This window comes from Opisthocomus hoazin, chromosome 4 (genome assembly GCF_030867145.1).
Source record: "Opisthocomus hoazin isolate bOpiHoa1 chromosome 4, bOpiHoa1.hap1, whole genome shotgun sequence".
Lineage (NCBI taxonomy): Eukaryota > Metazoa > Chordata > Aves > Opisthocomiformes > Opisthocomidae > Opisthocomus > Opisthocomus hoazin.
Genome location: NC_134417.1, coordinates 40127516 through 40142465, shown reverse-complemented (window position 1 = coordinate 40142465; position 14950 = coordinate 40127516). Strand labels below are relative to the sequence as shown.

The window sequence follows — 14950 nt, the reverse complement described above, 5'->3', positions numbered from 1 at the left end:
AGCTGGTAATACCACTTCTTCAGAGAGCAAATAAGTTATTGTGAGAGGTGTAGAGAGCTCTACATCCAAGTGACAGGTCTTCATCCAACTAAATAAGAAAATGCTGCCAAATCTATTTCTATAATCTCAATGATCTCATATGTTTTTGTTAAAAATATTAAATAAAATCAGAAATGAAAAGTGTCCTATTTATCCTATGCTAAAGTAATAAGAGGATTTAATTTTTTAATATTTTTGAAATGAATAGTATGCTAGAGGTATATAGTAAGTTTTATAAACTACAGTATGTATGTCAGAAGAATAATCTCACTGAAAGATTGCCCTATTATGCTTAGTTGTTTTCATTCTCTTTGCAGCAGGGAGCCATAATCCTGCGCCCACACTTCTCTGTTCCAGACTTCGCACAAACACACAGCAAAAGAGAGCCTTGGCCCACCGACTTTACTATCCAAGGTCCTACAGGGCTGAAGTCAGGAACAGTGTTAAAACACATTGCTAGTCTAGAGGATTAAAATCTTAAAGCCAAATCTCTTAATATGTTAGGGATGTTGTTTCCACCACAGTGAATTTCATGATTACAAAAGTTATACATGCTGCTGTTTCTTACATTTTTGGTTATTAAGAAAAAGGAAAAAGAAGTGCTAGAAATTATCTAAGCAGCATACAAATACCCAAACAGGAGCACGGGACTTGCACTCAGCACACAACCATTTGCAGCAAAAATTGTCTATTAACAATTCAGTTTCTCCTGCACGCAAAGCTCTAAACATGGGAGCTCAGCTGCATGTACCATTGCAGCCACTGAGTTAGTTTCAGACTAATTCTTTGCTACCAGAGATACCAGGCCTACATACCTTGTCCTCATGCACTCCTCATAACAGAATAAAACATCCTGGCAGCAGTGTCACAAATTACTCATGAGTGGTGGTTTCCTTCCTACGCAAGCCAATTCTGGAAACACACCCTTTGGTCTTGATGTTATCCTCCTAGCGCTGTACTCAAATGACAGGAGCCATTCATTCATTCATTTCTTCACAAGGGAGGAAGACGTGAGTCTATAAACTCAGAGAGCTGGCCAGAGCCCGTAAGGCCTGATTAAGGTTTTCTAGGCTTTGGGAATGAAGCCAAGAAAAAAGCCATCAGGTTCTGATGTCTTTTCTTCGTAACATTTTGTTCAGGTTTAGATGAAATGCAACCAGAAAGAGGAAAAAAAAAAAAAAAAAGAATCCCCGTTTCCCTTTTCCTGCTTGCATTCCCTATGGGCACTCTGGCAGCTTGACAAAATAGTAACTGAGAACAAGTGCTGCAGGGCCAAGTCCCGGCTGCAGCTGGGCTCTGCACGGGGAGTGCTGGGGAGTTGCTGGGACACCGAAGCGAGTAGCTGAAGTGCTACACAGACAGCCTGGCATTTGCACCCTTGATTCCTACAATACTCTGCATGGGACGCTCATTTTGGGTTTAGCACAGAGAGAGCAGGTGCTCCAGCAGCATTCAGTGCGGCAGGAGAGCAAGCAGCCTCCCCGGGGGTAGAGATGGCTCCACCAGACTCTTCCCATGGCACCAGAACAGCCTGGTGACAATGTGTGGTGTTAGAACTGCTGCAGTTATATGGGTGCATATTTGGCTTTACCTTTGAGCAAGAGCAGAAAAACTTATTCAGAAATTTTGAATTTACTGTGAATATTCAGCCCTCGAGTGTTGCGCTTTTTTTCTTAATTCTGAAATTTAAAGCTGTTCTTGCGTCTTAAGCACATAGGAACTGCCACCTTAGATCAGACCAAACACCCTTCTCGCCATGTATCTTCTCTCTGATAGCAGCCAATAACAGACACCTATGGAAAAGTAAAAAATCCAGGGCAAGCTCTATAGCTCTACTTTAGCCTCCAAAGTGGCAAGAATAAGCAGCCTACCTGATATTCCCTCAGTGGACACACCATGGACTCACACAGAAGGATAACAGGGAATTTCAATTTGTACCCTACTCCTTTCCTAATAAACCCAACATTCAGTTCTCCCTTTGGAGAGTTACTGGGGGTTGAGCTGGTCCTGTCACAGAAGTATCTTTTATAACACTGAGAAACGGCTGTTAATCAGTAACTGTCAACTTGGAGCCAGTATTATATTTGTAAAGTTAGGACTGTTTTGCCCTGTGTGCACTCGTTTATTCCCATCCACATTAACTTCCTTTGCCATTTTGACATCAGTTGTTCAGTGTCCCAAGAATGTTCTGCAACTCCTTGCAGGCAGCCCTCCTCCTTTACTATGCTAAAGAGATCAGGTCATCATCACCAAACTTTCTGTCCCTCTTCACCCTTTTCTAGATCATTTCTGAGCATGTTAACAGGTTGAGATCTTTGCAAGGACCTGCTGGTAACCTTTTTGCACTATGAAAATAACCATTCATGGTCACCACCTGTTAGCTGTTGATGAGAAGAGTTTCTCTACAAACTCAGAGCTGTTTCGTGTCTATAGTAGTTTTTGTTGAGTGATCTTGTTGGATCTCTCTGCCCTTATACTCACTGATACATTCAAAGGACTCTAGCATTTTGTAAGACATAACTCTTCCCCCTCATACTGCAATTATCCGTGTGCCTCCTAATTCTTTTTTGTAACAGTTGCTATTAATTTTCCCATTAGATATGTCAGGCATACCAATCTGCAGATGCCAGGTTGAAGTCTATTAATAATGTTGTGTAGGTACTCACCTCTAATCAGGATGAACAGAAAATCTTGCAAGGAGTAAGAATTAAAATAATATCTGTATCCTCAACTTTGAAACATTAATATTCTTTCAGCGTTGAATCGTTTTGTGTGCATGCATGCACGTATGCGTATGTATGTATAGAAAATTTTCAGGCCATTGACCAACTACACATCCCACTACAGAAATGGAAAATCAGCCTCCAGCCTAATCAAACCAATGCTCAGGAATCTTTTGCTGTAAAGCTGACATTGAACACAGTTTGACAAAAGAACTAAATTACGTTTCATTTATGTAAAACCCGTAACTACAAATTCTTACTGTTTCAGTAATGCTTTAATTTTTTTTTCCAGTTCATTTCCTTATCTTTTAAGTGTCAGACTTCTAGGCAAATCCTCAAACTGGGGCTTGCCAAACCTATTCCAAAGTTGCAGCACAGAAGAAACTCACGATCACAGCAGCTAGCACACCTCTGCAGCCATCCAGGAAAAACACATATCCGTCACATGTCTCTTCTGTCTGAATTTCAGCGCAATCTGTTTTCCTGCATTTGTATTTCCACTGGGAAGGCAATAAATGCTTGGACTTCCCAACAATTTACCCTACCCTATATCCCTCTCAAAACCACTCTATCACCACTGGGGAATTACACAACAGAGAAAAATAAAGAAAAGTAAAGCTGTCTGCATCCAACAGTCTCCACCTCACTGACTGCATCAGCAGTCCCTTAGCAAACTTAGTCTTTTAAAGCATATTACTTCCTGCATTGATATAAAAACAGACTAGTTTTCAACTTCATCTGCTTGCACATTTTTCATGTGGATAAGCATGGTAGTTACATGCCATGCATGCTTACACAATTCATCTATTATTTTTTTTTATATTTGGTAATCATCTCCTTCTAAAGGGCTTGGAAGATACAGTGTTTGTCAATAAATAAAAGTAAAATGTTCAGATTACTGCCCATTTTGGTTTTAATAAAGATGTCAACAATATTATTATTTGAATCAAGAAATATTTAGTAAAATTAATAGAATTTGGTTGGTTTGTTTCTAATATGAGGAAAAACAAAAATAGTCATGGATAATTACTCTGCTCTTTATTATTCAAAAGCATTATTCCTATTCTGTTCAACACACAGAAAGTTTAAGGAATTTCTATTAACCAGTGACTACTAGCAGATTGATGTTGACCTAAAGTATTTCTGATAAAGCTAGAAGAGGAGATATCTTTGAAAAGACTGACAATGTACCAATGAAGTACAATAAAGATGTATTTCTAAAGGACTGTCACTGTACATGAACTAACAATTACAGGACAAATACGTGAATTTATGCATCTCCACCAGCTTTGTAAGCATATTTATTTTAATGATGGTTACTGGCCTTTTCTAGCCTCTGGTAAGAGCCAATTCCCAGCTGAGAAGCTCCAAACTTGGTCCTACCTCTGGCAACATAAATGTGAACTGATAACATTCTAAAAAGAGGGAAGAAACAGCAAGGGAACCGCACCTTTGCAACGCTCACAGCAAGCTCCTCTCTGCTTAATGACGAGAGCACAGTCCTTGGAGAGCGTCGGGCACTTCTCCCTTTTGCACGTCACTTCCTTATTCTGAGGGGGGGGGGAAAAAAAGACAAAAGATATTGCAAGCAAACCAAATCCACAGGTACCATTTCTTGCAATTCAGAAAATAAAATGTGAGGCTAGCAACCTGCTCTTTTGCTTCAGGAGCGGTCCTTGTGATTCAAAGCATCTTTCTCCCCTTGCAGGAACGCAGTATAAAACAGTCTGAATTATCCAGGAGCCCAAGCAAATGGTGTTTAAACTTCTCTTAGACTGTAATTCATGACTGCTACCCGGCATAGTAGAGAAAACATGCCCCACTTGAAGAAATTCAATTTAGTTAAGTGAATAACTAGCCACACAACGCGCTTGTTAAAATCTCCTCAGGGTCTTGAGCTGCTGCCCCATGAACTGCACAGCTCAGGACTCGTTTCTCATGGTGACAAGAGGACAGGCACTGAGGAAGAGGTGGCAGCCTCAGAGAAAACAAAATTCTCTGCCACTGCTGAAAACCATTTTTAGCTAGCGGATTTACCTAGTCGCCTAGAGGTCCTTCAAAAGAGGCTACTAAACAGTATACTGGAAAAGAGACTACCGTAACTCATCTTTCTCCCCAAAATGCTGAGAATTGATGCATTATAGCATCACCTTCCCATGGCAAAAAGCCAGCGATGGCCAAGGCCAAAGGGCACACTGACCGCATGAAGGAACATCGATAGAGGATGTGTGACAGCGGGTAGGAGAAATGTTCCATTTGTAGCCTCACTTGCCCCCGTGGTGTCAACCCTTCAGCTTATCCCTGCCTTTAAACACGGGCAGAAAACAAATACTTTCGGGGTTTCTTGCAGCAAAATTTTGCTGCTTGAAATTCCTGACTTAAAGTAGCCCTCTGAAGTGACCTCCACCTATAATTAGTAGCTCAGTTCATTAAGTGACACAGGTGGCCATTTACTAGATGCAAGCACCCACCTCACCCAATCTTATGACTTAATTAGAGGCCAAAAAATCAAAGGGCTAGAAAAATGTAAATCATAAAACTAAAGGAAAAGAAACTGTGCTTTCCAGTCTTTTTCTTTTGCTCCCTGTGGCCTTATTCAAGGTGCCTGTGAAGGATAACACGCAGCTTTTATTACACTCCAGCTCTTTGTCTAAAATCAGAGGTTTATTTTCTTCAAAGTCACTGCCTGATCTGATGGGAGCTATAAAAGCACTTCGATCTTATCAGTGTAAATGAGGAATCACTCTCCCCAAGCCAGTGTGAAATCAGCAAATGAGAATCAGGCCCTAAAGCGCAGCTGCAGCCACACAAACGACTACTGTAAAAAGCCAGGTCAATGCTACGTGCTGGCTGCTCTGCATCACTCCAGCATCGCTGGCCAACCATAAATGCAATTTAACTGGCGAGTTAAACTGAATTTACGGCAGGTCTGTAGCTCTGGACTGGCACAAAGCAGCCACAGCACAGCAGTGCAACTGGCTCAGCAAGAAATTTTTAGAGCGCAGGGTGAAATCCTGATTCCCTTTACGTGAACATAGTGCCCCCGCCTTTGCTGCCTTAAAGCCTGTTGAAAGGCAGCAGAATTAAGTTCACCGTATCGACTGCACACGGTCTGTATTTTAAAGGGTTCTGCTAAGATCAGATTCTCTTTGATGAGAGTTTGCTCAAGGAAAGATTTAGTAAGCCTAGTGGCCCCATTGCCTTTATCTGCGGGAAAATCTTCTGCATGGTGAAAGTGGGTTTGAAGGAAGGGCAAAACCCAGGTTAGAGTATGTTCCTTTGGAGAACATGATTTACCCAGCCACAGCACGCATCGTGGACCTCTACGAGATGCAAGATACACGGCGCCCTTCTGGGCCAAGCTAGCTGGGCAGGACCCACATCAGGGGGTCCAGCAGGCAGCTACCCATCGGACTCCCTCTTCCAAGGCTGAAATCATTATTACAGACGGCAGGGTGAGGGACCAGAGGTAGAATACAGCTCCGTATTTCTTTTTGTTCCCTGATTCCCAGGAGACTCCTGGAGCAAACATCTCATGCAGCCCAGCTTCTCACGCTCTCCTCTGAGCTCTGGCTGCCTCCCTCTGCCCTCAGGTACATCCTGCCATGGCTGCTTCTTGTCCGCGATACAAAATGTTCCCAAGAATGACCCCAACGCACATATTTCAAACATGAGCTACTTGCTAGTTACCTTTCCTAACTAGAAGTCTCCTGTTTGGCCCAGGTCACTTCAATCAGAAATCTTCTCTGCCAACAAGAAGTTTGGTGCTATTGAGGCAACCCCGGGCGGGCAGCCGATTTGGATCTTACTCTTCTCCCCTTATCACCAGCAACGCTCAACCCCAAACTCAGGACCTGAATTACAGGTAAGGATGGAAATAACTGGAAAGAGAAAGCAAAACTGAGCTGGGCTGTAGAGCTAGGAGCTTTCCTGAGCGGGAAGACTTTGGACTTCATGTCCTGGTACCAAGGGCTGTTTTACATTAAGCAGCTGTTCTACTTAAAGCAAGTTCGTGGCCCACAGTGCAGCGATGGGAACTGAAGGGTTCCCCCCGTGGAGGGCATCTTGAGCAGTAGGCTACAGATTCACATTTGCTTTCTTTTTCCCAGTTGACCCTGAACTACTTGCTGCTCAGTGGCCCAGCTTCAGCACAAGAGGGGCTGGTTTCTCATGCTCCCAAAAGCCACTGGTCCTGACAGCAAGGATGCTTGCGGAGAGAGCAGGAGGTGAATCTTTGAATTGCCTCCAGACATGAAGGGCACCGAACCTGGATCACCATCTCAAGTGTGAGTTGTTACAACATGGTGCTAAAAGGTGGGCAGGAGGTGCTACACTCACCACCCCTCCTCCCCCCTTTTTTTTAATCTTTTTATTAAAGAAAAGAGCCAGATCAGCTCTGTCCCTTGGAGAAGAAGCTGCATCCTCCTGCCTTTAGGGACAGGTCTGTGTATCCCAGGTAAACAGAGCCAATGTTTGCCAGCAGGAGAAGGGCACCTAAGCACTTTAGCAGGGTGGGATTTGCAAAGCTCACGTTCCTCCTCTCTGGCTGGTATTACAGGCAAGCCCCAGACGGCTCCGAGAGTGGCTGTTTGAGATGCCACCCCGAGGTGCCTAACTCCCTGCCATCAAGGCTGGGCTGCTCTTCCAGGGTGCAAGGTGCAGCCCCATGCCAGACTGCAGTCCCCACCACTCCTTTTGGAGCTTTTTGCTGAGTATGGTACAGCTGTATGGTACTGCCACAATGGCAACGTACTGCCCTGGCATAGTCTTCACAGCAAAATCCCTCTTCTACTATGCACAGATGAGCGTAGCCCTGGGGAAACGCATCCAAGTGCCTCTTGCTGCTGCTAGGACCAGATTTAATCCCCAAATTCTTTCCAAAAATCCTGTTGTTTTATCCCAGTGCTGCATCTTGTGGAAAACTAGGCCAGCAGATGTGGAGGAAAGGGTTAACGTACCATGCTGATCAACCATAGGACAGCAGCAGATAAGAGAGGGCTGGTAAATCATTGTTTAGTCTATTGCAGTCAGGCATTATTCAGTGCAGATCAAGGCCCACTGGGTGTAGAAGTACAAAGATAAGACAAAGAGCAATTGTCATCAGGAGGTTTTTTTCTTTCCCTTCGCCCTGTCGCCCAAAACACTGCTTTTAATGTCTACTGTCCATCTGCTTCTTTCGATTTGGCTGCCCCTTCCCTCCCATTTCACAAGGGCAAAGCACAGGGCAAGAGCAAACGGACTTCAGCAACAAATTCTTTCCTTCCAAATACGAACCCTCCTACCCCCCATAATCAGAACATTTCATTACCTGTCCCAACCACAGATTTAAAAAGTCACTAAGTAGCTGCACGCAGGAGAGCTGTATTACCAAACCTCCATCTGCGTTGTCAACAGCGCCTCTGGAGTTGTTGAAAGCTCTCAGATACTCCGATTTTTGCTGTTCTTAAGAGAAAACTTCTTAGACGGCAACATTCAGAAGCCAACAGTTATGGGAGGGTAGGGGATTTTTTTTTTCCCTTTTGTTTAAAGGACATGCACTCTGGCACCGAGAAGTGCGGAAGAGACACATGGCTCATAAATACATAAAACCGTTTGCTAAATCAGAAACCTGGGAGTCAGTCAAAATCCATAATAGGATCCCAGGATTCATAATAAATAACTTTTAATTATAGTCCTGCACAATAGTTATTTTAAACAGATGGTTTATAGATTCACATCTGGGATTTTTTTTTTTTTTAATTTAGTGCTCAGGCGCACACACACACAGAAAGGGAGAGAACCTCAGCTACGGTTTTTATTAGTGTTGGAAAAATACGTACTTTTTCAAAAGAGGTCAGTCTGATCCAGAACAATGCTGCCACAGCTGACGCAACTCCCCAGTCAGCGCTCGGCTCGGCAAAGGGTTCGCACTGCAATCCCAGACCCCCTTGGAAAGGAAAATTTAGGGAAGTGCTGGAGGATCACCCCAGACTCCTCTCGTGCGCTCACTGAGCCCAGCTGCTGGAGAACTCGCGTTTCAATGCGTTTGGGGAAAGCTCAGAAAGTTTTGTTGGGTGCCCGGGTTTCTCCCCTCTCCCACGCTTTGCCAGTGGGAACCAAAGGTCTAACTTGGCATGCAAAGGTGATGTCAAATTGCCACAGAGGAGAGATACACTAACCAGACCTAATACCAGTGCTACTGCTTCATCTTACTGTTAGTACAACCTCCTCTCAACAACATTTGTTCACCTTCTACACACACCTTGTATTTTCACCTTCCATCAAAGAACTCCACACAAAATAGCCCATTTTGGTAACAAAATATATCAAACTAACGGCCTTAAACTCATGTGGTACAGTTAAATAAAATGCCAACATGAAAAGAAAAAGGAAAAAAAAAAAAAAACTACTAAAAAGAAATTTGACTATTTGGCAGAGGTCTTGGAGAGGACGTGTGCCAAACCACAGCTTGGAAGCCACAGCCAACTTTCGACAGGGCTCCCCACTGGGCTCCTGCCGGCTCACAGCAGCCACCAGGAGGATGGCTCTTTTCAACCTGGATTTGGCTGGGGCGGGGGGGGGGGGGTAAAAAAATAAAAATCAGGAGTCCGCATCATTTCTTCACAGCTGCACCAGGGAGTGCCTCCACCAGCGGTACCCCAAGCCCACTGTTGTGCTGTCAGCTGGCTGCTGAAGATCTTGCAGATGCAGGTTCTTACGGGGCTAGATTTCCACTGTGAGAGTCTGTTTGTTTTCTTTTTTTTTTTTTCCTTTTTATGCGTTGAAAACACTTTTAGGAGGCTCGCGCTGCACTTCTGATATCCTGAGGTTATTAACTATTTATATTGAATAGGAAAAATGTTGCTTACACTTTCATTAACCAAAAAAGGCTGTGGAGAGAACAATAATAAAAGCCACAGGGACAGATTAGGTAGAAATACAAACTACCATTAGTGGCTAATCCTGAAAACGTTAATTTTTTTACCATTATTCATCATAGTCCCACTAGTAACTCTGATGGGACTCCTCACCAAGTAGTTCAGAGTGTCCTTAAATTTCTGCCAGGAGAAGCCTGTGGGGATCATCTGCCAAAACAATAACAATTTTCAAACAATGGCAAAATTTACCTCCGGGGAACTCGGGATGCAGCTTTCAAATGTGCACATATGACCTTAGGAGAACAAAAAGCCATTTAACGTTAATGAAACAAGTGCACTCAAGTCACATAGGCAACATCTCTGCGGCAAGGCGAAGAGCAGGCTCAAACGCACCTTCTCTGGCCACGCTGCTGCCTCTCTGCCAGATGTTGCACATGGCCAGAGCATCCTCTCGAGTGCGCACGGAGCCATGCTCAGTCCACACAGGCCACAGAAGCAAAGGTTTGGGCCAGTGCTGGCCACGGGCTCTGTCCCTCAGCAAGGCTTGGGAGCACCAGGCTCCCAAATGTGTGCCTGCACCTACGCTTACGTGCAGACAGCCCCAATGCTGGGCCAACTTGAACTTGAGAACAGGCTCAGACACGTGCATGTCTCATGGTCTAGACAAATCCCGAGGAGCTTTCTGAAAATACTACCCTTGCTCCTTTGGCACTCTTGCCTGCAACTTGCCATCTCGGGTCCGATTTATAAACTTCCCTTTAATTGGCAGAGTTAATGCCAACAAGCAAACCCTGCTAATTCTGTGGGACTGCTGGCTTCCATGAGCATTTCTCTGCCTGAGCAAGAGTCGCACAATTTGGCTTCAGGGAGGAGACACCACTCCCCAAGGAGAGATGTTTGCAGGCATTTTGAACCACTGTCAATGGAGACGAGAAAAAGTTCTCATTTCGCTTGTTCCCCTCCAGCCATCTGGGGGCTTTTTTCCTTGCAAAAATAAATGTTGTGGGTACAATAACAAAAATGGTTTAGCACACTAGGTGTTTTTTTAAATTCAGGGTAGAAAAAATATTTCCCTATGAAACAATGTCTGCTTTCTGCAAAATGATACAGTTCTGTTTACCCACATAAACCTACAAACACCAAGGCTTCACCCCCCGAGAGACAGAAGTTCTATTATTTTAAGGACATCTTCAGTTTCAATGGGACAACTCACAGGAGTGAAGCCAAACATATGCTTCAGTACTTTCAGCCTTAGATCCTTGCCCATGGCACAACACGACCATGATTTCAGCATGAATTGCATTAGATGCAAATGACAGTATTTCATCAGGAACAAAATATGCCAGTTCAGTCCACAGAGTCTCTCTTTCCTTTTTTGAGCAGAGCACTCGGTAGCCTCTGATTTATCCTCTCATCCCTGTAATCCCTTTAGTTTATCTGGCCTCCCTGAGGGCGAGCAGGGAGGAGGCTGCAGCTCTCCCTGCGGTGATGCTCAGCCAGCATCAACCACCCCCTTCATAATTCAAGCTCTGCCCGCTCCCTAGGAAAGATGATTAAAACAAAGGCGCTGCTGAAAGATGACACGGAATTTCACTGCAACGGGTATTCCCCACTGCTGTGAGGAAGACATGAGTCTGTGCAAGTCATTCAGGACACATCGCTCACAACTCATTATAGACTGAACAGATTTTTTTTTCCTCCCCACTGTGCTTAATGATGTTCACCAGCATGCGGAAAGCGACCTCTGTGGCCTGCTGCAATCCCGACACCCCCTGACAGCAGCCCACTGCAGTACTACATGGTGAAAAGAAAGCACTTTCTTTCTCTTACATTTGTCTGCGTTAATGCAACTGCTAATGCTGCAGCTGAGATCAGGGTCCCATTACGTCAGATATCGTATAAGCACATACAAGGAGTATGTCCCTGCTCCAGTGAGCTTATCGACAAAGTAGACACAGCCAGACAGAATGAACATAACTGCAGATTAAGTCAGCGAGAAAGCCAGAGCACGATTCAGACTAATTAGCTCTCAATCTCCCTGCCTCCACCTCAACTTCCAAGTGCTACTTCAGATTAGAGTTCTTCAGCTGTAAAGTTAAAGGCAAAACTCTTTACCTGTCAACAGAATAGCATGACAGTCTTCTAGCAATAAGAGACACGGTCTTCACAAGTACCCAGCAGTTTGTACCGCCGTAGCCCGAAAAACTACCGTACAGTAATCCAGGAGCCAGGTTTCAGGGAAGGGGTACACACTGAAGTTCTGGTGGGAGACCACACCTTTGCATTTCACAGGATGCATGCATTTAAAATTCATGGCTTTTTCTGTGAATTTTAAACGTGTTCCTAAACAAACAAAAACCAAATTAATGGCTTTTCATACTTTGTCAATAAAGAATTTGTATCAATTATCAGTCAGCTAAATCTGACACCAATACCTAAGAAAACAGTAGTCAGAAGCAATACCTGTTGATTTGAAGCTCAGGGTGCAAACCTGTACCTGTGCTGCTGGAAAAGGTTACAGCTCAGTGACCCAACTCTACAAGCTCACGATCTACTCCTTGCTGGCTGTTCCCAATCACTCAGATCAGCCAGCAAGACTTTTCGGATGATCACTACCCAACTCATTTTGAGCTAAATGAGTTATTTTGAAAGTATGGTCCAACCTAGCCTGGAGTACCCTGGCTGAAGCTGACGGGGCAGAATTCATTGTCCCAGAGAAGTGATGGACAGCCAAGGGCCATAAAATCTTCCACTACCTTAGCTTGATCCAGAGGTCACCCGCGCACAGCTGAAGTCAGCAGATATGGAAAGGCATCGCTGCCCTGGGTAGTGTTAGCTCCTGGAGCATGATGCTCTGCTGACCTCACATAAGTGCCATAGGATGGTTTGGAGAAGAAGTTTGCTTATATCACCCCTGAGCCAAACTGGTCTGAAAACACTCTAAGCAAATTCTAGCTCAAAAATTGTTGAGGGTTGCACTGATGAATTATCAAGCTGATTTCCTAGAGGGTAAAGCAGACTGTGCCAAAGGTTTAAGATAAATTCTTAAGTTACTTGAATTTACCAAATTTTAGATCTGGCCACGATGTCACGTTCTGTCTCATCTCAAAAATTAACTCTGTCCCATCAAGAGAGTGTCCTAACAATACTCCACTTTTGTTGCTTAACTACTGCCATCCTGGTCCTACAGACCATGTACAGCTTATTTTCCAGCAGACATTGCCAACGAGAGGAAAACAAAGCCATGAAAACGGCAAAAAAAAGTACACCAAAATCTGAGTCCATCAGTTCAGAACTCCTATTTCTGGATGAGATAACTACATCTTCTGTTACAGACTGAATAGTGACTGATAGTAATTTTTCTTCTACTGATACGAATTAAAACCTCATTTGACATTTATTTAAAAGAGATGCATTGACTGTTTTTTTTATAGATATAATTTCATCACTTTTTGATGGACTAAACCTACAAATATATTATCCAAACAATAGTTACCGGTCATGGCATCTTTACTGCCTTCTCTGTCTGAAGTGTGCTTGCTCGACCCTTACACTGGAGACTTGGGCAGTGGCAAATGCTCTAGTTTTGGGCTTGAGCCTGTTCTAAAAACTTTGAACAAAGCAGCCCTTGAGGCCATGTACTTCTTAAAGAGCTTAAAAAGCCCAATGGGCCTCCTAACTTACTCTGCAACAAGTCATATCCCATGAAGAAACTCACTTCTGTACAACAAAAAAACAGGGATAGATTAAAGAAAAGGAAAGGAAAAAAAGCAAGGTCCCCTGCTGCTCTGTCTGGCCAGAATCATGTCTTTTACTGCCCATATCCTCTAAAGAAACGATGCTCTCATGATATATTACCCTAATACATCACCAAGTGACAGTTTTCTCATGATACTGTATCCTCAAAGATGTGATGCATGCCAGAAGCAGCAACAGGAGATCTTGACTGGGGGAGGGAAAGGGGAAGGTATTTTATTTTCTTCCACATTTTTAATCTACATGTTGTTTTTTCAATGTTATTTTGTCAGGAAAACCCCTGTCAATCCTACCTTCATAACTCCTAGAAGTTTCGCAGTAGCAGCATAGTTTTTAAACTGGAAAGCACCAAAAAAAAAAACCAACACCCCTCTTCATTTAACTGAAGCAAGTTTTGAAATAGGACCAAAACGCTTCAGGAACAACAACCAAATAAAAATAGTAGCCCAAAAGAAAGCAACAAGAGTCTGTTTTCTATTATAAAATTATTTAAGCAAGAGGCCTCCAGACAATGCTGTTTTAATGAACTTACAAGAAAACTGAGCACTGACCCCGCATTTGTTTTCTTACACAATCTTGCTTGTGCTACACAGTGGTGTTAGAAAAAAAGAGGAGGTTATTTACGGCGGCCTGCAGAGACAAGGGGCAGCCCCCAGCTTGTTAGTCAGTAGAGAGAAGAGTGGGAAGAGACAACGACCAAGAGCATTTTATGCAGGATTCCTTGAAGGGTCAAGAGCTTTTGGGGTCTTTCAATGCTGCCTTCAACTCACAGGGGCTCACTCATTTTTTGCTGCAACTGCTCCACACTAGTAAAATCTCGGAGGGTCAGTGGGGAATCCTAAGTCACGGACAGCTCGTGGTAGAAGTCATCTTCAAGTGGGCTTCATCCAGTTGGTGCCAGCAAGAGAAGGCTCAGGGCCACAGGAGAATTTAGCCACAAAAACTTATGCCACAATGATGTTTTATTCGACGCATCTCTTTTCTATGTATTTCTACTTCATATCGACTCATACTTCTAATGGATGCAAGGCTTCCATCGCGTGCAAAGAAGGAAGGTGGAATAAGCTTTCCTTTGTGGTGATCAACCGCATTGCCAGTTTAAGTCAGATTGTGACTTTCAAAACTCCAGCCAAAGCTGTAGCTACTAGGAGCAAAAGCGTGCTTCGACTTGTGAACTAAGCAAAAGTGATATGGAAGTCATTGAGAGGAAACTAAAAGCCAAAGCTGTCAAAGTCGCTTTCACAGTCCTCGAGCTGACTTTGACTGTGTTTTGTGGCCTGGCCCTCGCTGCTTTTGGGTGAGATGTAGCAGCCCCGGTCCACAGCAGTGATCGCTTAGCCACATGACAATACCAGTGCAGTCAATGAAACCACCCATGCAAGTTCAGAGGTTTGAGCTGAGCTCTTCAGCGCAGATGCAAGCACAATGCCCTATGTACCAGGCAGACCCAGTTAATTAAACAGTTATTTTTAAATGCTGCTCTGGAAAGAAGTTTGCTGTCCAAAATAAGAAACTAATATTGCACAACCACTTTCTGCTTGAAAAATCCAGTGGTTAAAACATGTTTTTGCATAA

At 43.7% G+C, this 14950-nt stretch overlaps 1 protein-coding gene across 4 annotated transcripts in view; it reads right to left on the bottom strand.

Annotated features, from left to right (window-relative positions):
- BMPER (BMP binding endothelial regulator) overlaps window positions 1-14950 on the bottom strand; it is a 152942-nt gene that overhangs the window by 121009 nt on the left and 16983 nt on the right. For 3 of the 4 annotated variants that reach the window (XM_075418662.1, XM_075418664.1, XM_075418663.1), the window contains one exon: window positions 4213-4312. The exons of the other annotated variant lie outside the window; for it this stretch is intronic. In XM_075418662.1, coding sequence (XP_075274777.1) covers window positions 4213-4312 — 100 coding nt within the window. The remainder of the gene's footprint in view (window positions 1-4212; window positions 4313-14950) is intronic. 4 annotated transcript variants of the gene reach the window in all.